The sequence below is a fragment of the Harpia harpyja genome, chromosome 2, assembly GCF_026419915.1.
Source record: "Harpia harpyja isolate bHarHar1 chromosome 2, bHarHar1 primary haplotype, whole genome shotgun sequence".
Classification (NCBI taxonomy): Eukaryota; Metazoa; Chordata; class Aves; order Accipitriformes; family Accipitridae; genus Harpia; species Harpia harpyja.
This window is the reverse complement of record NC_068941.1, coordinates 49,902,806-49,925,913: the sequence shown is the minus strand read 5'-3', so window position 1 is coordinate 49,925,913 and position 23,108 is coordinate 49,902,806. Positions and strand designations below refer to the sequence as shown.

The window sequence follows — 23,108 nt, the reverse complement described above, 5'->3', positions numbered from 1 at the left end:
CATAGAAAGGTGAATTAAAAAAGGAAAAAAGGGGTAGGAAATGCATTGGGTAACTCAATAAACATGCATTCAGTTATTTAATCATATATATAAATTTAACTTCATGTATAAAAATTACTCTGGTATGAACCAGATTTGAAAAGATTTATATACAAACAGTATAAAAAAACCCCACCTAAAAACCCACCAAAACCCAACCAACCAAAAAAACCAACTTTGCCTTTTTTTTTTTTGTGTGTGTGTGACTTAGAAGGCAGCACTAGGTCAATATATTTAGATAGCATAAAGTAAATGGATGAGCTATTTATCATTTATATGTAATTATGGATTTTCAGCCGTAGTATTTTTTATTTTGGGGTAAGTTTTAGTCATTTTTTTTCCCAGAAGAATGAGAAGTGAAAACTGTGAAGAAAAATTGGACTTGTGTTCTAATTGCACTTTTGTTGAAATAATGAAAATAATGTAACATCTTAAAATGATGTTACATTACTCTGTAGAATAAGGTACAAAAATGCTAATTTATTGCTAGACTGCAGCGTCCAATTTGCATTCCAAATCAGACTGCAGAGCTCCCCAAATGAGTAGGTGCCCTCACAGTGTATTTAACCTATGCTTTTCCTGAATAAATTCATAACAGTATGTGTGTTTGTATGTGCTTCCTCACATACATACCCATATGTGGTGTTTCACCATTTTAAGGTCCAGGTTTTTTAATAGGGCTTTGAAGTGTACAGCTAATTTTGGATATTAGCAATCAGAAAAAGAATTGATGCAAATACTGTTTTAAATGTCCAAACTGCCCCTAAATTCCTGTTTACTGTGACACTGACAGATATTGTGTAGGGTGCATATATTTTTCAGCAATTAATGTCGTGTATTAAATTGTGCTTGTATGTGTGTATAAACACACAGTTGCATACAAAATGGTACTGTTATAAAGATGTTTTCTAGAATATTATAAGGGTACTAGTGTATATTAGATCCAGATGATACAGATATATGAGAAGAAGGGAAATGAAGAGTCATATTATTCTTAAATGTGCTGATACAGGAGGAGGGGGAGAGCTGGGGGGGGGGGGTGTTGGGGGGGGGGGGGGAGAGAGAGAGAGAGAGAGAGAGAGAGAGAGAGAGAGAAAGACAGACAAGTAATACAGCATAAAGAACCCACAGGCATCTGGGCTTTCCCACTTCAGTAGCAAATAGGGGGAATTATGGGTTGGTGGTCTGCTTCCCGTTAGGAGGACACCCCTCCATCTGTTTTCAGTACAGCCTGTTTCCAATTTAAAACACAGATTTCAATACAAACCTCAATTTCTTTTCTCCATTTTATATGCAAAGTGAGGCTTATGAATCGGTGTCATTGCCATAAAGGCTCAGACCAAATTTCCCCCCAAAATTCACAGGCTGTTCATTTGAATACCTGCTTACAGTGGTACACAATGGGCAGCTTTGAGAAGAAAAATTGATAATCTTCACGGAAGAGTAATTTGAATGAAATTACACTTGACAGCCTGTCTCCAAGCAAACAAGGAGAGTGAGGGAGCCTTAGCTAAGCTCTGAGGACTTGCCTAAGCCTCTGCTGTTGGAGCTTCCCAGGGAAAAAAAAATCCACACTTTTTCCTACATCTGACTGAAGCTTTTGATTAATTCTCTGTAGCTGTTTCTAGTGAAGAAAGGTAGCCATGGAAGAGAATATGGAAGAGGGACAAACACAGAAAGGTATTGTGATAAAATTGCTTTCTCTTTGCAAGGAGATAATTATTTTGCAGTTCCTTATTTGCTTTAGCAGCATGCTGTAAGGTTAGTGAATATCCTTATGTGAGATGGGGAAAGATGGGGTTTTTTTATACCATTTACTTAATTTGTCTCTCTGTAATAGCACCTAGCATTAATATAGTGACTGTCATTTGGTATCTAGTATTAAAAGAATCTAAATAGCAAATTTTGCATCTATACTAATAAAATTGCAAGCATTTAATGCAGCCTGCTTCCCAGACCAGTCTTTGTTAACCTTCATTTATTTCATGTTTTCACGCTTGTCTAGCTGGGTCAAGGGATTCTAGTGTGAACTATGAGAGAGCTACTCACATGATATTTGGAGCCCATTGCAGTTGGATATCTAACAATGTAACCAGTATTTACACCTTGAATGAGAGTCCAGACTGAACAAAGACATGGGCTATATTTTGTATATATTTAGGCAGTATTGAAATTTCCCTCTGTCTTTTTTCCACTTTTGTTTTGCGATGTGTTGAAGCAGCCTTGCTATAGTTCTAATATTTGCATTGTACAGATTTGCATTTGCTGAAATTCATTTTGCACGTTGCAGCTGAAATTGCTTTAGCAAGATGTACACAGCATGTTCAGAGCATTTCTGTTCCGCTGTTTCTGGTCAAGTTGAAAATAACTGAATGTTATGGGATGTGTTAGCACTTAAAGGTACGATTTAAAATTATTGAAGACTGTTTATTAATTTGTGGATGTCTGAGAAATACGGGGTTTTTAGTCTTTTCACTGATGTGTTATTCTGTACAAGCAACATGACAGTAGTGAAAGGAACCAAGGTTTATTCATTTTAGTTTACTGCAAGCACAAAGGGTGATCCTAGTGAATATTTGCCATGTTAAGTCATGTATACTTTTCATTTTGCATTTATTTTGAATTCACTTCCATTTTTGAGGAGGATTTAGGAACTCGCTGAATCATTTAATATAAATTGCCTGTAAAGGCATATTTTTCTGTGCTGATGCCATACTCTGTTTTTCCGCTCCCTGATCAATGTGCTTTCTACATGTAAATGTCATGCTTTCTCATTATAAGTGACCCATTTAGACAGAATGCAGCTTTGAATTGTTTATGGTCTTGACTTGATCTAGATGCACAGTAGATAGTCATGAGAAGACTAAAGGACGATATATGTGCCCCCTCTGTATGTATACATACTTATGTTTATAGATCAATAGATTAGTGTCTGGTTGGTGATTTCAGCAGTTTCTTCAGCTGAATTTTATTATTTGCAAATGACAGAAATAATGGGAAAGTACAAGACAGTTCAGGGTTTATTTTGTTCTTTTTTCCCTGAAGGTAAAATCAATACTTTTATTGTATGGTTCCAATTATTTAGTGTGCTTTACATTTAGAAATTGCAGACATGCTTTTTTAAATTCTAAAATGTATTTTTTTCCTTTCAAAAACAAGTGAATTGGACTGTTCGACCATTGAATCAAAATACTTCATTGTTACTGAATGATATTGCTTGAAGAAACAGTGTGAAATTCAAAATCCCTGAATTCTTATTAGAGAAAAAAAATCAGAGAAAAAAGTGAATAATTTTGTATATTAAAAGAACATGTTGTTATTGATAAATTGTGTCCTCATTGTTCATATGATAAGCAGTTGGATGACCAATAGCCACTCAAAATAGTGTGATTAATAGTGTGATTACAACAGCTAACACTACTTACTCCCCACCCCCCATTTACAATGCCATGTGTTCAGCCTTTTTTCCCTTTAGTGGTACGCAGCTGTCATCACAGACAGTGACAGGAGAATGTTATGACCTCACAAATGATATGTATTTTTTCTTATTTGTGTGGAAGGGGATGCTGCCTAGTTGCTGTGACCATACCTGCGAACCTGTCATGTCAACCTGTCATGTTCCCGCTTTGGATTATGGCAACTTTTAAAATGTATTTAGGGTTTTAAGAAAATTTGCAATTCAGGGAGAAAATGAAAAAATATTTTCATTTTTGAATTTTTGGGGGTGCTTGAATGCAGATATTGAAATTATAGGGAAGTATAGGGATGACTATGAAAGCATGGATCTCTTTAAGCTTTGCACTTTGCACTTGAAAAATATTGACTGTTATTAGTATGACTTGATACTTCTCTTTCATAGTTCCTGGGTTTTTTGCTTTTGTTTAGCATGATCTATCTATTAAGTGTTTAATTGATATCCATAGTATAGTTCCAGGTCATCTGGACTAGTTTCCTAACGGTAGTGTTCCAGCAACTTTAATTGTAATTCATATATTCTAATTTTTGTCCTCCTACCATCTTGAGTGGAACTGTTTCTTTCTTTCTTTCTCCTCTGCTTTCTACAAAATCAATGGGAGTATAAATTGTCACTGCTTATCAACTCCTGTGCTCTTCCCAGCAGATGCTTTGAACCTCCCACTGAACAGCATTACGTCTTGCTAGCAGCCATGATGGAAGTGAATAGTTTCATATTGATGCGTTTCATAAATGCGATAAAGGTAGCTCTAATAAAAGGCTTGCAGATTTGGAAATCCTGTTATTTTAGAGAATTTTATGCAATAGGATATTGATAACTGCAAACATAATTCTTACCACAGTGGTTCCAAATAATGACCTTCTGCCTTACACAATCTCTGTACAGTCTAGTGTTTAACACTTACTATTTGTTTGTGGCTCTATCTTGGAAAATTGTCAGCAGGGAAATATATTACATCTGTTTTCTGAAAATAATGAATTACTAGATACTATACAGTTCAAAGGACATGTTCTATCCCCCCCCCCTTTTCTTTCTGTTGGCTTTGAAAAGTGTGGTTTCTTCTTGGCATCAGTATCCTTAATATGGTCAATTGAGATAATGCTGTTGTCCAGCAGTTTTCATATGTAAAGCTGTAAAAATTAAAACCAAGAATAATTTGTAGTAATTCATTTTCTGTTTTAAAGTATTAGAAGACTTGGTCATCCCCCTGTCCTGTGTGTCCCCCCCCCCCCCCATCCCCCCTGCTTTTTTTTCCTTCATAGCACATCTCCTAAGTTGCAAGCCAGTCCAGTTTGGGGTGGATGTTTCAATGGGTTTTGCTACACAGCTGTCTGTAGCTGTCCAAGAACTGAAAGTGTGTAAAAAGTCTGGCTGAAATCTAAGCTACATGTGAACACTAAAATACATTCTAACAAAGTAAAGAGTCATAACATCTCAGAAATATTGACTTGTTCACAATTTCCATAATACTGACATTATGCTACATGCCTAGAACTGTAACGTACTAAGAGCTTTGATTGCAAATTTGCTGTCTGGAAAACCCACGATAACTAAAGCCTGTAATTTATTTGACTGGTTTATTTTTCAAAAATGATCAGCTCCACTTAGAAGCATAAGTTTCACTGATGTCTTTAGGGATGCATGCTAATTTTGAAAACCTCATGCATAAATTTGCATGTGTCAGTAGTAGGTCTCAACTGCCAGTGTTTGAAAGACAATGACGTCAAACTGTTAGCTTTGCCATGTGGAAAAAGATTTTGGTCCAGTTCCTGCAGAACAGGTTTTCCCTCTGTGAAAGCATTAAGATTGCAATGATGTTCCCAACCCCATTTGTCCCAATAGAAAACTTTTCAGAGGGCAGACGCTGTAATTTTTTGCATTGTGTGGGACTTGGTACAGTGGAGTTTAGGATTATTCGCATCAGATATCTAGTTCACAAAAAAGAAATATTCTGTAGCACAGCAAGACTTACCACTTGCACTAAATTGAAGATAAATGTGCCTTTTTTACAGTTCATCCACAACTTCATTTTGTAGTTTGAATTCCTTTATAAAATAAACTCTTGGGAATGGATGGAGTATCTGTGTTTGTACAACAGCAAACATGAGGAAGAGCTAATTTTACTTAAGCTCTTTTGGCTGTAGTATACCTAACAAACATACATAAGGTTACACTGGTAGGATAGCAAAAAAAATTTATAATATTATTGTGACAAGAAATGGTTGAATACAGGAAAATAAATAATGAGTATTTGGTCTGCATTAGTGATTTAAGTGGATCTGCAGCCTGTTATCAAAGCTTTTTTGTTTGTTCCACAGCATGCCAGTAAAGGAGAGCTTTAAGCAGAGTTTTAGAAGAAAGTCATAAGGAGTCTAGGATGCTATCAGTAATATGTACACACAGCCTCTGCTTTTTCAGCCATGAGAGGCTGAATTGCTTCCTCTTACTTCAGTGCTTTTTGGAAAATGGCAGACTCTGAGTTAGTAGGATACTATAGACTAGATGAAAATGATGATTTTTATTTCATATTAAGAAATAAACCAACAGCCAAATAGTCAAAACACTGCTGGCATCCTTTGCAAGTTAGTCTTCTAAATCTTTTTATTTACCTCTAAAAGAGAACAGTTGTCCAGTTTCTCATTTGACTATTGTTAGAAAGTTGGTTAAAATAAAAGTGAGCAAATCTCAATATTTTGCACTTTGATCTTGTTGGGCGACTATACTTGTAAATAAAACCGATGAGTTATTTTCTGTTCTTTAATGTAAATGCCACAGTAAGTGTGAGCCACACTTGTATCTTCAGTTAGATCTAACAGTGGTGTTAGTACTCTGTCTAGTCTTGTAGGACCCCTGAAGTACAATCAGTTTTGTGAATAATTTGGAAACAGTTTTAAAATTTGGCCTTATAAGTAGGAAGTAGCAGACATTTGCTGGCTGATTTTTTCATACAAAACGTGGATTTGCAATGCTTGATTCTTAAAGAAAACATGGTGAGAAGAGGTCATCTCTGTTTCCTTTGGGAATATAATCTTAGTGCCCAAGCTTGTGTTCAGATTGGATTTTTACAAGTTCCTTTAGAGTAGAACGGTCTTAACTTTCATCACATTTCTTGTTGCCTGTTCTTAAAAGTGTGCGTGTGTGTATAGTGAGAGTGTCAGATAAAATACTCACTCACTTGACAATCACAAAGTCATGAACAGAGTAAATAATTTTCCTTCTTAATCAATGTTAAATATGGAAGTAAATTTTAGGATCTGGTAAAGTATCTCACTATATTTCCTGCTTAATACTCCTTAGTAGTTAATCAATAAGGTTTATTAAAGAAAAATGCAATAACATTCAATATGAATTTGAAGTTAATTGTTCTAATATTGTAAGAGTTATTCTCCTTTATGTAGTAACTACAGACTACCTTACTTAATATTCTTACATTAGGAGCAGTGAGTTCCAGAGCTGTAATTTGAATATATGTTATTATCCAATACATTAGGTTTTTATTCACAGATAATGATGTAAACAAATTTAGTCTTGCTTGCTTACTTAATCTTTAACATTGAAATGTCTCTGTTAATAGTAGAAAACTTTGTATTTCTTACAGGCTTAACATCATACTAGCCATAGGCATGAAAATCCAGCATTAATAGGACCTAATTATACTTATATATGTATTCTTCCAGGGCAAAAAGTATTCCAGCTGCCCTAAGGCAGATGGAATCCTCAATTCAATGTGTGAGAATTTAAGTCTTCATGGTAATTTTGACACTTGTATGTCAATTTCATAAATAAGCTATTTTAGAAATAAGGTGTTTCATAAATAAGAGGTGTAAATGTTTAGAAAAAAGTGTTGAATATATTTAAAATGATTATACTAATTCTTGAAAAATACTGTATCAAAATAGCAATATAAATTCATAAAAAGCTTTTTCTACAGTCTGTGAAAGTAAAGGCTCACTTTGGGGGAAAAGGGGTATTTGGGGTTTCTAATTACTCTGAAAAAGTAAGCATTTAGTAATGACAAAACAATACTGCAGATATAGAAAAAATACATTTGATTCAGCTTAGTGCTTCAGCTCCTTATAGAGAAAGATTGAGGGACTGATATATCTAATATCTAAAAATTATTCATTTTATATTGTGACTATGCATTCATTTCTGATAAGCACCTTAAACAATTTTAGCAATGCGATTTTTAACCTGTTTTAATTGCCTGCCACTGCACTAAAATTCAAGATGGAAGAATGGATGGAATGCCGCTGGCCTCACATAATGACAATGTTTGCTTTCTTGATACAATAGTTTTGAACTGTTAATTCTCCCTATATAAACAGGTGAGAATATGCTCTTTCCTCCTAATAGTTTTATATGGAGGATTAAATAGAAAATAAGAAAAAAAAAATACACATTTTTGGGCTGTTCTGCTTCAGATTGTAGACACTGTGTATGATTTTATAAAAACCATAAAGCACATAAGCACCCGATGGCCATTGAAAATCAGAATGTAAAAAAGGCAAAGGTGAATACTGATCTTATATCAAACATTTTGTCAGTTAATAGTCCACTTGACAATTCTATTTCAGAAGAATTTTCAGCCAATTCATGCAACCAAAATGCATAATTCCTGCTGATATCTTATGAGATGACTGATTTCTGAGACAGGCCAGCAAGTCCCACACTTATGTGTTGTCAGAAATCTTTTGCTTGGGGGGGCAGGGAATTAGAGAGGCTTCACTTCCGGCATGTAAGGAATGAGAAATAAGTCTTGTCACTTCCTCAGCTGCAGAGAGACCAAACTCAGAGCATCAAAATTGAGGGTCAAAGATAAACACCAAATAGGGATTAACTATCAGAACTGTGAATTTTTGTACATGTACGCTCTAGGGCCTTATGAAGGAAGGCCACTGACACAAAAAATAGCTTAAGTATTGTCATGGTTTAACCCCAGCCAGCAACTAAGCACCACGCAGCTGCTCACTGACTTCCCCCCACCCCCACCCAGCGGGATGGGGGAGAAAATTGGGAAAAGAAGTAAAACTTGTGGGTTAAGATAAGAACAGTTTAATAGAACAGAAAAGAAGCAGCTAATAATGATAATGATAACACTAATAAAATGACAACAGTAATAATAAAAGGATTGGAATATACAAGTGATGCGCAATGCAATTGCTTACCACCTGCCAATTGACGCCCAGTTAGTCCCTGAGCAGTGATCCCCCCCCACTGCCACTCCCCCCAGTTTATATACTAGATGTGATGTCACATGGTATGGAATATCCCTTTGGCCACTTTGGGTCAGCTGCCTTGGCTGTGTCCTGTGCCAACTTCTTGTGCCCCTCCAGCTTTCTCACTGCCTGGGCATCAGAAGCTGAAAAACCCTTGACTTAGTTTAAAGACTACTGAGCAACAACTGAAAACGTCAGTGTTATTAACATTCTTCTCATACTGAACTCAAAACATAGCATCGTACCAGCTACTAGGAAGACAGTTAACTCTATCCCAGCTGAAACCAGGACAAGTATTCTGTTAGCTTGTCCATGCCAACTCTCATACTACAATACACTAGTCTCAAGAAGGCTGAAATTTTCCCCTCTAATATTTTAATCTCCTTCTTACTAGTCATCATGTAGGACTTCAGTAGTCCTCCCAAAATTTACACTGCAGCCATCTGGGACAGCATTGTTCCAAATAACAGTTGCTAAAATATTACCAACTACTACTAAGTGCAAGGATTACTCTTCTCTTTACATTTATAATATCCCTGATATTTGCACTTGGACAGTATCTGAAAAATTTTTATTTGGTTCATGTAGTGAAAGTTTCATATTTTTTTTCCAGTAGTGATAACAATACAACTGTACAGCAAATAAATATCACAATAAATTTAGTATCAATTTTCACAAAAATCTGTCTTTTTAATGTGACGGGAGCAGTGCATTTGCTGCGGTTCTGCTATAAAACTAGACTTCAGCAAAAGGTGCATTTACTGCACTTCTGGTACATGAGCTTTGCAGGAAGGTGCTACTGCCAAAGTGTAAATAAAACTCAAGTAAAATATAGTATTTGCAGTTCCAGTAAGCATTCCTCACTTGTCAGTATCTTCCCATTTGTACCCCAAGAGTGTGTTTTGGTTTTCTTCCTCTTCCTAAAAAAAAAAAAAAAAAAAAAAAAAAGTAGCTCTTTGTGGCTGCTGTCCTGCTGCTCAATTTTCTGTGGAAGCACTTTCTTTTAGCATCTGGAAGGCATGGAAATGAAATTCTACAGCATTTTTTAATTTCTTCTGTGAACATGTAATATAAGATGACCAGTGCTGCATGTTTATTAATGAAGTTATAGCTGGTCACATCCTACTTCTCTATCTGCCACAGGATGATTTTATATTGGTAAAATTGGACATTGAGGAATGTGAAGGAAGAGTATTGTAGCATAGTGAAGTGCTTAAGCAGAGATTGCTTTGCAGTAAGGCACAATGGGGAAAAAAGTAGAGATGATTGTGCTGATAAAGGTTGAAGAGAGGCAATATGATGAAAAGAAGAAAGCAATAAGCAATATAACTTGAAACACCTTTGGAGGGGTTCAGAAGCTTGAAATTGATATGGAAATAGAGGAAGACAATATTGGAGTTGAAAGAATGAAGGATACTGACATTTGGTCTTTCAGATAAGACCTATAGAGGGCCTTGATGGAAATTTTAGGAGTTTCTTTAGAAATAAAATGTGTGTTTTAAGGTAGAGTGTTTTTAAATGGCTTCTAAATCTTTACATTTTAGTTTCTCAAGGAAAAAAATTAGTGTCTCTTATGGTGTTGATATAATGATATAAAGTTCAGTAATTTTAAACTTAAAAAAACCCCAACCAAAACACAAGTAATCTGAACAGAGTAGTACTAGATTGATATTTGCAGATCGATGTTGGCAAATAAAGCATTTGCAAAGTTTTACATAAAAAGTTATTAGAACATAAAATCAGACTACCTTTTAAAAATAGTGAACATGTAACTTAAACACATTTTTTTCCCCCAAGTAAACCAGCATCCATGCTATGTTCATGGCTACTATGGTAATATTGTAATATTACTACGGTAATGTTACTATGGTAATATTGTAGCTGTGGGCAGTTTCTAACTGTTTCTAACTATTCTGAAGTTATGCATAGGTGATGGAAAGAGGGAGAGCAAGTTTGGCTTTATCTTAAAGCAATGAGAGATAGGAAATATTCTCTTAGTTGGAAGAGGAAAGTATATCACTTCATGTTCATGGAAAAAGTTATCACAGTTGACCTGTTGGCCTAGTTTCTTGGGTGAAGGAAGCTATTACTGTGTACCCTTGCCTAGCAAGGTGATGTAGCCGGTGTGGGAGGCTCTACAGTGTAGTGTCACCCTCTACTACTGGTGAATCAGCTTGGCTTTCTTTACGTAATTCATCAAAGCCTGCCACCCCCCTGATTTCCCACGAAATCTTCTCTTACTCTATTAAGCTGTATGCAATAGTGAGCAGCTGGCATAATTTTGAATCGATTTAAAAGCCTTTAGAAGACAACCAGGGGAAGAGCTTGGGGTGTCTCTTTGCAGCTCTCAAGTGAGGACAAATTTGGCCGTAGCTAAGAACATAGGCTTGCATATTTTTATACAAGAGTAGATCCTGAACTTCTGGTGTCATGGTTTTGATTGATTGGTATCTCGGGGGTAGATGAGGAAACCTATCCAAGCCAGGTACTCATCCCTATGCTTGGATGTCACAGAATTCTGTTCCTCACCTCTCCAGAAGAAAGCCCATACATACATCCTGTCATGTTCTACTTTCATCTGCCAAATTGTTTGCTCCCCATGTCTTTTACTTTTCTGTTGCACATCTCACTTCAAACAACCCTTGACCTTCAAAAGATTTTCTGCTCTGATATATTGCAAGTTACCAACAGTACCTTTAATGCTTTGGGACTTTCTAATACTTACAGTCTAGAATCTGCAGGCAGAAGTAGATGCTGTGGTAAGTTTCTCTAGTATGACAAGGAGAATCTGGACTGTGATGGGCAAGACATTGTGCAGGCTGCTGAAGGTGAATCCTCCAAGTCTGCGCTAGAGGTGGAAGACTATGGAAAAGTTAGCACTGTTGCTAGTTCTGTTGTTCCTGTTCTATCAGTAAAAAAGTCCTAGGTCTTATGACTGTTCTTTAACATTTCACATTAGTAAACATTTGCAGTTTTGGGTGGTTTTCTTTCTGATATCTTTTGGAAAAAAAAAATAAAAAATGCCCAGACTCTAGATATTGCGGTAGCATATAAAGCCCCAGAGAAACTTGCAGACAGTCTCTTTGTTAGCTTATAGAAGTACACTGCAGAGATTAGTAAGCCTCCCATATTTCAGGGTTTACTTGGTCATCTCCTTGGTCTTTTGGGAAAAGTCAAGTCATACATTTTGGCCCATAAAGCCCAAATGGCCTGAGAATATGATGTGGGAATTTATGGAACACCTTGAATTTCATGGCATTCTAGGCATGCTGCCAAAAACATCTGTGCATAGCCTACTGATAGAGCCCTCTCGGAATAATTTTTATATGTTGTTGTAGTTTGTGATAAGCGTTTGGTAATGCTACCAGGAGCTGAAAATTCTGAGGTGTTCCTATTGGATAAGGAGAATTAAATACACAGTTCAAGTAATATAAAACAGAGCATCTACCCTTCCTTACAAAGTACAGGAGAATTAACATTTACTTACTAGAGAGGTAAAAAGACATTTGTTCCAGAGGGATGCATACTATTGATCTTACTTGAGGAAGTGTTTGTGGGTTACCTAACTAACTTGACATCATTCAATGGAGGATTGCCTTCCCTGTTAGTGAATGGCAATAGACAAGCTAAAGTTAACCTTTCCAGTAAATTAATCCTTGCCTTTTACCAGTTGAATACCATATTGCGTCCTCATGTCATATGTACAAAGTGGTTTATATTCAGCAACTTCTTGCTCTTTACTGGCCTGCTTGTTCTGTGACCTCTGTGGTGAAGATTATATCTCCAGCTACATTTTTCTGCATAATTTATTTACCATGTTCATGGCACAACTTGGAGGCTGGATCTGGTCTCCAAGATGCTTACTTTTGATATTCTCCCTTTTCAATGGAGGAGATGGGTAACAACTGAGCAGAAGGTGCTGCTGTCAGTTGGAGCAAATGCTTCTTTGCCCTACCTGAGTACAATGTTAAACAAGTCAGGCAGCTGCACATTAGAAGAAAGGGGATGCAGTAGCTGCTACTGGGCGCAGTGAGCCCAAATTCAACCTCTCTGGCTGTTGGATTAGTCCATTGTGAAAAACCTTAATTGAGCACATGTCCATGAACAGATTTTTATTTTTGCTGATAATGATAATGGTAAAATCAATAACGTTTTGAATTCTGCATATGGCGCAAAAGAACCTATAAACTTTTAAAGGATGGTGTTTTTCATAGAGATTATATACCAATAAAGAGCATCCACTTGAACTTATGGGGGTAGTAGGTTGCTAAGTCATTGTAAATAGTAGCTCAATATGCATAACTGAGGATGAAAGTAAATGTCTGAAATTGCCTTGAGAAAGGACCATTGATTACTGGCCACTGTGTTGTTCATAAAGGTATTCAATTATATTATTGAATGTTGTATTATTGATTTTTAAACTGAGTAGCTTTCATGTGAAATGCTTCCCACTTAACGTGTTTTGCCTTTGTTCATGACCTGTTGATAAACCACTCCTATATAGAAAAGGAACTTACATTTCTAGCTGAATGACACAAATACAGTTTTCTTTCTCATGAAATAGTCTGAGTATTAGATGTATAAAATGCTTTTCCTATTTGTTGTGATGCTTCAATATAGCAGTACAATTGTCTTCAGAGACTTTCTCAGCCTTCTAATTTCTTACTGAGAGTTGACCACTACTTCTGATCAACAAGAACTTTTAACATTATAAATAAGCATAACCATGCTTTCCACCCTGCCTTTCTTCTTAGTAGTAGGTTGCAGTTCCTTATAAACATCTGCAGATTCTCTTTGTGGTTCTCATGCTATTCAAAAGCACCTTAGTGCTATGTTACTTAACTAGATGGCTGTATGGAAACAAAACAGTATCTTGTTTTCCAAGTGTTTGTAATTAGCTTGAGATCTACTCCTCTAAGCCATAAAACTTTTCTTCTATTTAGTCTTGACTATATTTGCTGCATAATACTTCCCTTTTGTTGGAAAATTCATAGTCCTAGTAGAGTATTAAGGACCACTTTCATTCACACTACCCACCAATGTTGTAGAAATGAGTAGGATTTGCTTGTAAATGCATATATTGCCCTTGAATTTAGAGTAATGGAATGCTTCTAAAATTATAGACATAAGTAACTTCAAAATCTGGAAAATCAATGACCAAGGCTCTGATCCTGCAAAGACTTATATGTACATATTTGATGTCATGCACTGTGAGTAATCCCATTGGGTTTATACCAATTATTCACATAAACAAAAAGGAAGCACATGCACAGTCTTTAAGATTAAGACCTGACAATGTCATGGAGTAATTTGCATGTAGCTGTCTGGTTTTTGGCAGGAAATCTGTGAGAGGGTATGATGATGCAATTTAATAGGGTCTGAGAGGAGACTGGAAGGAAAGTGGAATGGAGTTTGTTTATCAGCTGGGGTTTTTTTGTTTGTTTTGCACAGTATTACAGTAGATTAATATGCTTTGAGGTCTCCTGTGGCTGTCTGCAGGTTCCAAGAAATAATTCTTTTCTTCTTGGCTGTTTTAATTTCCAAGGGGTTTTGTCTGTGTTTTTCCTTTGAATTACTAGAATTTGGATTCACTCAGCCCAGGGTATACTGGACCTTCCAGTGGTATTGAAATATTTTGCTAGTGTGTCTTGTTCACATGCTTAAGCCAAGCTGATCATCAAATTTACTGTGCAGAAGGAATTCTCCCCAAGGCAGGGTACTAGTGACCTTCTTTTTACCTTTTCTCTGCAACATGTTCATGGTCTGCTTTCTAAGATTATCTGGGAGTTTAATTTCATTAAATTCCTGCTGCTAGTGCAAGGACTAACACCGGTATTATCCTTCTCACTGTCCTCTTGTAACGAACTATAGATGAGACTTTTGGTCTTTTAATGCAGGTCTGAAGCAGCGTGTTGGGTAGATATTTGATAAATCCTTCTGAATTGAGGGTCTATTACAAGGCTTTCTGTTACTACAAGGCTCTGAGCTCTGACAACGTCTAGTGTGAACACAGAAAATGGGCGTTTGTTTCTGAGATTTTTGCCATATAAACTGTGCTGTTTAAAATCTTAAAGGGGAAAAAATATACTATTGTGAGCTGCGTGTAGAGTTTGCAGGAGTATCTACCAGTTTTATAACACTATTCTGTCATACGGATAAAATTAATCAAAAAGGTGCTTATCACCATGACTATCCTAAGAGTTTAGTAAAACATGTATACTACAACCACACCCATGGCATGTGGCATAAAGACCAGAAAAAAAAGGTAAATTTATTTCAGCTGCTCAACAGCATATGGAAGCTACCATTTCTCAAAGATGTCATCTTTCAAAATTATTCTAGATTTATGAACATTGTTCACTAGTGAAAACACCGGACTAATTACAACCCAGTGGTGAGTAGGTCTTTTAGGTCAGCTGTGTTTATGCTAATGGTTCAGACAAGATATTTTTTTGTCCCTTCCCCATCTGGTACAGTCATCAAATATTTAAGACGCGGGGAACCTGTTATGGACATTTGGGGTCTTTTATCAGCTTTATGGATGTGTTTGCATATGGGGACTTCTGCTGTTAATATTTTCTTCCTTTTGAGCTGTTACACATACCCATACCATCTGTATTGCTTGTGCTTCCAGAAAATATCCTTCCATTATTACCTGCCATATTCCCTTCTAGAAGGTGAAAACATGTACTTTATTGCATATTTATTGACAGCCTTGACTTCTAAAATCCAGTTCAGGCACCTCTGCCTTTCTTGAATGTGATTGAAATATGCAGATTTCAAGACTTTAAAGTACCTGTAGCTAGCTGTGGGTGTGTTTTGTGAATATTATACACAGCCAAAGAGTTGAAATATACTTTTCTTTCCCGATAGAAAAGTACAGTTATGTCCACGTCTGGGGAGTTACGTTCTAATGCATGGTTGTTCCTACTTGTCTGTCTTGATTTATTTCTCATGTTGTTTTATAGTTTTTATTATTATCTTTTAATGTTGACTCAACTAGATTTGATGTCGCTTCTGCAGTTGCTAAATCTTGTGATATCCTCTGGGATCTCATTTTTCTCCTTTGGTTGTTCTTGCCCACATAATTCCTGATCTTTTTTTGAATGCATACAAACTCTGTACCTCAAGCTGGAAAGATGGACTGTCTACTACTAGAGGTCTGAAAGTACTGCCACTCAGGAATCACTGATCTGTAATCATTCCTCTAATCTAATATCCTGACAAAGCAATAGACTTCAATGTTGCTACAGAATGTGGCTGTTTTATTTCTAAAGGGATAATTTTACTAGGCTTTTTGTAGTCCTTCAGGGACAATGAATTACACAATGGCCCAGATGTAACAAGCAATATAAGAGTAGCAGTCATTAAACTAAATTATTGCAGCCATCCTTACTGTCCTTAATCTGTTACGTTTTTTTTCCATAACAACCTCCATGTGATAAACTGTATAATTTAAAAGCTTCCCTACAGAAATGTGATGAGGAATAATTTGACTAGGGGTAGTAGTGGGTAATAATGCTGCAGAGTTTTTTCAGGTAGGCATGGTCATAAATTCTGTAATAAATTAAGCTAGTAAGTACTGAAATATAGAATACTTGCATGGAATGAATGTAATGAAACAAATTTGTTTTTTGCAAGTGGGAAAGCATGTTAGGAACCTCCACAGCAACTTGTTCACCTTTGTTGGAATATGAAAAAAACTTTCTATATTTTTCTGTTTAATGAAGTTATATAAAAAGAGGGCAATTATTTGCATTTGCTTTATGCAATTGCTTTGACTGTTTTTATTCTTTGTCCATTATGACTCATTTTATGAAATTGTTTGTTTTTCCTTTGTTAAGAAAAATTAAGGAAACACTAACCTCTTTTCTAAGTTTCTTTATGATTGTTGGGATAGAATAGCAGTTGCTCTGTCAGTGTCACAGTGTTTTATTTTAATCTCTGAATTGTCTTGGTTGCTAGGCAATTCTACTTCATAGTTTTAGTGGAAGTGACTAATTCAGGGTGCTCTCATTTCAGAATATGCAATCGTTTGCTTTAAAACTGAAACTAGATTTATCTATGACATAATGCTTGACAAATACTTGTGTCGGTGTACAATTTCATTACTATAGCTAATAAAATATCCACATTTCTTTTATCCAGTCCTCTATTTCTTGTACATTCCAACAAAGCCATTGTAAATCTAAGGTATTCAATAGAGGCAGAACTGGGCTTTTATGTATATGTAGAGGATAAATATCTGCTATAATGTCTGACATTTTAGAAATTTTTAAAGACAGCTAATGGAGCTGGTTATGTAGTATGTATTTGGAGGTGGTATCAGTTAAGTGTTTTTACATCCTCAATGGTGTAATAAGTGCTAAGTATCTCAGTTACTCAGCTTGCAGATGTATTCAGCAGGTCTTGCTTATTAGCAGTGCAGGGAAGTTCAAAAATAGGTATGAATATTCAAAGGAGTAATAACCATATTATTAAAGAAACCCTCTTAACAGTCTGTAGTTCTGGAGCTGTTTTTCATGCTGGAAAAATAAAGTGCCTCAGGACAGTTTCTTTAAACTTTAAATTATTGTTTTCTGCTATTTCAATACTATTCTTATTTAAGGACAAATATAAAGGAAAAAGAACTTCAAATGAAACTTCATAGGTTCCTCAGTATCAGGGTAGTGCAGAAGTGTAGGCCTTGTTTATTTTGTTGCTATCAGTTATGCTTTTATTTCTTCTGAGCTATCAGCTAGTGGAATACTGTCTTTTGGCTTATCTCCACTCCACTCTTATGTTTCTATGCTGGTGAACTGCACAGCTTGGAAATGAATGAAATCCACCCTGCTTCTCCATAGAAGGAGAAAAGCATCCTGTGGGCCAGAATGCCAATGACGTACCCCAGTAGGCTCTGTGCTCCTGACAGTGGTTCAAGGTTTATCAGCTCAGTTTCTTTATCCCAGAGCATCATTCTGCGTGCTTAATTGCTCTTTATTTTCCTTCTCCCTGGTTTATAGTAAACTTGTCTTCCTGATAGTGGCTGCCTTTTTGGTACAGTTAGTGCACTGAGGACCACAGCTGATTTGGTTTATCTGAATAATTTGTTGCCATCAAAAAGCTAGATGGTGAGTCTAATTTTGTTCAGTTCAAAGACATAATATGTTATCAAGACAGAGAAGACTGTGAATGCTATATATTTTAATGATTTTGTATTGAGAACACAGTCTTTGCAGTATCTATTAATACAACTAGCCTCTGGCAAAATCTTCCAATTGCTGTCTTACAACTTTAATTACAGCTGATGTTGGTGTTAGGTAAGCAACAATACTGTGCTATTCTGGAGCTTTCTAATTGGATTTGAGAGGAAACACGCTTCAAAAATCACACAATTGTAAGTATTTTCAAGACTTATTCAAAAGGATATAGGAAAAAGATCATTCAGCTGTATTCCTCACAGAACAACGTGCTTTTATTCAGTTGTTTCTTATATATGAGCTAATAAAGTGGGTAGATAGCCAGAATGTTTGCAACTGTAATATAATGTACAATGAAAGTAAGAAGTTGGATCATTTGTGTTCAATATATACTTGGGAGACCTTCTCGCTTTTTGTAAATAAGAGGTGGAATATGCAGCCAAATTTCATAAGATTATATTCATGTTAGTGAGCTCTCCCAGCTCATCCTAACCTGTTTTACCACTTAAAGAAAGCAGTACTGAGATGACAGTTTTCAGTTTGTGAAACTGGGGTATGAAACTCCCGCAACAGGAGCATGAAAATGTTAATGTGGGTGAAAGCAAGCCTGTATGGCATATGTTCATTAAAAAATTTATTTCATAGCCCCTACAGGTTTGCTCACAGGCTCTGTGAGGCAGAACACTTACTTGGATAAATTTGTTGTAAAAACAACTGTTTTATTGTGATGACTTTACCAAATACCAACAATTACCTTTCAACAAATAGGGTAAAAATAACAAAACAAAAATCTCATCAAAGGCCTTCCCAAGATAGTTCCAGTACGCGGCTTCAGTAGGTACAAATGTTGGCCCTGTGTGCAATATATGAATTCTCAGTAAGATACACGGTTTAAAAAAGGAAATGTGTCACAGCAATAATTTCCATCGTGCTTGGTAATTCTGAGGAATGAAATTGTAATGAAATATTGAAGGTATCAAAAGTTATATTATTGGATTAAAAAGTAAGCTCTTCTTTCAGCCAGTAATGTATAAGTTATTGTTTTAGAGATAAAGTTTTGTGAAAATTATTAGGATATCATTTAAGATTCTGGACTGAGATATGAAAGATCTGAAATTGATAATCTGTATCATTTAGATTTTTCAATTTGACCTACAGAAACTACTACAAAATTGTTTGTGCCCTTGAAAAATCTTACTGTAACTCACTGTGTCTTGATTTCCCATCTGTGAAAAGCCATATAGGACATATATAAGCTTTTATTTCTTCCACCCATTCTATGACTTGTTTATTGCTTTAGTAGGTCATAGTCTTTACATTTCTACAATGGGAATGTCATCTTAGCTGAGGCCTCTAGATACTAAAGAAAGATGAAGTATGCCAGGGAATACTTACTGATTTGTAAATAAATAAATAAATAACTTGCAGCCATTAAATGTTCTTTGCTATTAAAGGTGGAATATGGCGTAACTGAAGTATCTTGTCTGTCCTGCTTTAGTTTCTAACCAAATATTTTATTTAAATGAGCAAAACTAAAGGAGTTGCAATCATTATGCATATGGCATATGTGTTAAAATGAAGAGTGAGAGACCTTTGATTTTTAGCAGTGACATAATCTAAGGCAGAATGCTGTGATATACATATGGTAGATGTCTGTGCAGTATGCCAAAGGAAGGAGCAGTTCAGAAAGTTGTTAACTTAAGCCCCTTCAAAAGAACTGGATTTCTTAGTGATAATAGACGTGTGAGATGAAGAGTTCAGGACAGATATGATTCTACTAGGAATCAGTGTCTCTTTTTACTCATTTTACAGAAGTGATACCCAACAGTGACAACATAGCCTGTGTTTGCTTGCTTGTTTGTTTAAAAAAAAAAAAAAAGCATCGTCTTCAGATGAATGGCTATTTTTCTTTAGGAAGGTGACTGCAATGTTTTCAGCTAATGAAATGATGAAAAAGTTTGTTCTGTCTTTGGCAGCAGAAAACATGCACTTTGTATTAACAGCACGTGATGGAATATAATCCCAAATACAAAGAAAACTTCAGGCTGAAGTATGGAAGGAGATAAGCAGACCTAACACTTAACAGAAATATACTCAAAAGACTGTTTCTTAAACGTATCTGCTTTCTTTGAATACGTTTGGTGTATTGCCCACGCAAAGAGAGACTCTGAGTATCTTCCCCAGTGGTGCATGGGATGTGGTCCCATCATGTCACAGTGCATCCAGTCTCTACCAGGAACTATAGGCATCACCACCATCTAATTTATCTTAGTGGAAAGAATACACTGTGGTGAGCTCTGCACTGCTATAGCAAGATTTATTTCTGCTACTTAAGCTATCTTGTTTAAATGTTGTTTATAGATCTTTCTTTAACACTGCTGTCTGCTAACAAGATGTATGCTTAGATTAATTGTTGAAATAGGCAGCCTTCTGCCTGCCCCTCACTTTGTTGCAAGTTTGAAGTCCTCTTAAATAGCAGCCCTGAAATCACGCGATATGAACAAAGTCTCAGCAGTTGCATTACAAAAGCAAATTTCTGGCCTTCATGACTTCAAACAAAAGGTTATTCTTAAAATTATGTATATAACATATTCTATCAATAGGATATGGGTCATATGGAGGCTCTGACAATGCTGGTGACACTTTCAGCATGCAAATGCCCTATCCTCATTTTCATTTGAATGCTTCCAAATAAATTGAAATGCTGGGGGTTTTTTTTTTCTTTTTCTGTGGTAAATAAGAGTAGCCCTCAGGCTTTGGTATTTTAGTTTTAGGGTCAAAGCACATGATGGACCTAGCGTTTGCTGCTAACATGCTGAATAACAATGAAGAGCAGTTCTGCCCTCTTTGTGGTCTGACTGCAGACAACAAATGTCAAGATTAGAATGACTGAAAGCAATGTCAAACTATTATAAACTTCCCTAGATATAAAAGTAAGAAGGAAGGATTTATTACAAATGAAACAGATGAAGTATAACACATAAAGGTCTCTGAAGTTAGGCTGTCTAGTACGTGCGTTGAGGAAAAGTGGATGGAACTTTATCTTCAACATCCAGTCAAGAACTGTAATAGCCCGGTAAGCTCGCTAGAGAAGATTAATGATAATGCTAAGACGTCAGTCCACTGAAGCACCGACCCATGTACCGCATCCCTGAGGAAACATGGTTTTCACATTGTATACGTGACTCCTGTCACAACTCCTATTATTACCTTACGCTTTGGAGAACAAAAAAAATGCTTTTTAAACGTGCATCTTGTGGAGGGGAAGCTGTATAGCTTTGTTTCTGAGGCTGTCATTTGTCTTAAAGAGCATCTGTGGGAAGTGACTTCCCCAGCCCTTCAGCAAAGGAATTGGAACTTCTCTTCTACTGCTGTGTTATGACGACTGCAAATTTTCTTTGTTTAGTAATTTTTTTATTTAGAACATAAGCATTTGTTTCCTTGCATGATGGGCAGAAAAAAATAACAACCTTCACCACAAAACCCCTGAATGGCTTAGTTTTTATTATAATCTAATATCTGAACATAGTCATAATATATCAGTGTATTTGTCCCTGCTTGTAATGATTATCTGAAATTTGATCCAATCACTTTCGGATGAGCTCTTTGAATTAGTACCTTGGTGACTGTAGAAGGATCAGGCCTGTTTCAATCTGTACGTAGCCAGAAAGTGCTAAGAAGTTGCTGTGACTCAAAAGTAGATTACCAAAAGCAAGCAAAAAGGTGCCATTGCTGTGAACTTGGAATACTTCATTGCTCACAAACAGTGGAACCACATGTAAGTTATCACGTCATGCTAGATGACTTTCAGTAATGAAGTGGTTGATAGTCATCAACCAATTAGATTACATATGTCACATACGCTATACAAAGAGGAATATTTTACTGACATTTTGGGTTTTTTTTTTTCTCTTTATTGGGACTGTTTTCCTGCAAAACAAACTTTAGCTCTACAAAGTCAGCTTTTTTCTTTTTTATAACAATACCTTTTTTTTGGCCATATATTCAACATCTTAGAGTATAGAGATAATGTAAACATTTCCTTAAAGTGGCCAAAAGAATTTTTATACCCATAGATTGCAATTTCTCTTAAATGTCAGTATCCTGAAATGTTGTACAACTGAGTACTTGATTCTGCTAGAAGTGGGGGGGGTGGGAGGTGGGGTGGTGGTGGTGGTGAAGGGAGTGGGAAAGGAAGAAGGAAAGGGGAAATCACATATTTCCAATTACTTTCAATTTTTTTTTGAGTGAGTAGTATTCAAAGGAAAGCTTTGCATTAATTTTGTACAAATTTGATACAAACCTATGAAATTGCATTTATTAATTCCAAAATTTTGGAAAAAGATTATTCTTTTCAAAATTCTAATCTTATGGCAGTTTCTTGGGAAGGCTGAAAGTTTTATTCTTTTCTTCTTGATTTCTTCCATACATAAGTGTAGTGCTTTCTTTATATTGTTGCATGCATAGAAAACTATTTGCCCATAAGTAAACACTGCTATTCCTGGGAGACAGATATAATGCTGGAAAAGGCAGTAAATATACGGCAGATTGGTTTAGTCCTGGAAAGTGCTCTTCTGAGTCCTAAGTAGAGGCAGGTGAAGTAGTAGTAAGCTCAGAAGATGAATGTAACGTGTGTAACGTGTGAGCTTGCAATCTATAGTACACGGTAGGTTGTACTAGCTGTGCAATAACTATTGTACTTTCTGAATATAACTATACTGTAGTTGCCTGGAAAGCAATGTGTATAATGTTTTGCAGAACAGTTTGGTTTTCTCAGTTCTGTGGAACAAGCTAAGTCCTATAAATGATGATGAACAGAACTTCAAGAAAATATTTTGAGGAAAAAGCATTTTGTAGAATATCTGCCTTTGTTGTGAAGCAAGCATTAGGCCATCGTATTTCAGAGTCATGATATAAAACAGACCAATAAGGCTTGCTGTGCTAGCAGCATGGGTAGAGCACAGTTGTATGTTGGTCTTCCTTGCCAAGTGAAATTAGGAGAGAGGAAAATGGAAAGTGATTGCAGTTTTCTCATGCTCTACTGTTCAGCAAAGCCAAGGAGATCTGGGGGTGAACTAGTCTGGAAGAAATAAATGATTACCATTATTCATTACCACTGGAGAACAAAAGAACAACAAAAGAGTGAAGAGGACTTTCATCACAAGGGAATTTTGAGCAGCTATGCAGTACATAAGG

General features: G+C 36.1%; 1 protein-coding gene across 1 annotated transcript in view; it reads left to right on the top strand.

Annotated features, from left to right (window-relative positions):
- Window positions 1-1,153: 1,153 nt before the first annotated feature.
- The window catches only part of GPM6A (glycoprotein M6A), a 127,914-nt gene continuing 105,959 nt past the window's right edge, over window positions 1,154-23,108 (top strand). The window contains exon 1 of the mRNA XM_052779362.1: window positions 1,154-1,719. Within this exon, the coding sequence (XP_052635322.1) occupies window positions 1,683-1,719 (37 nt within the window). The 5' untranslated portion in view covers window positions 1,154-1,682. The remainder of the gene's footprint in view (window positions 1,720-23,108) is intronic.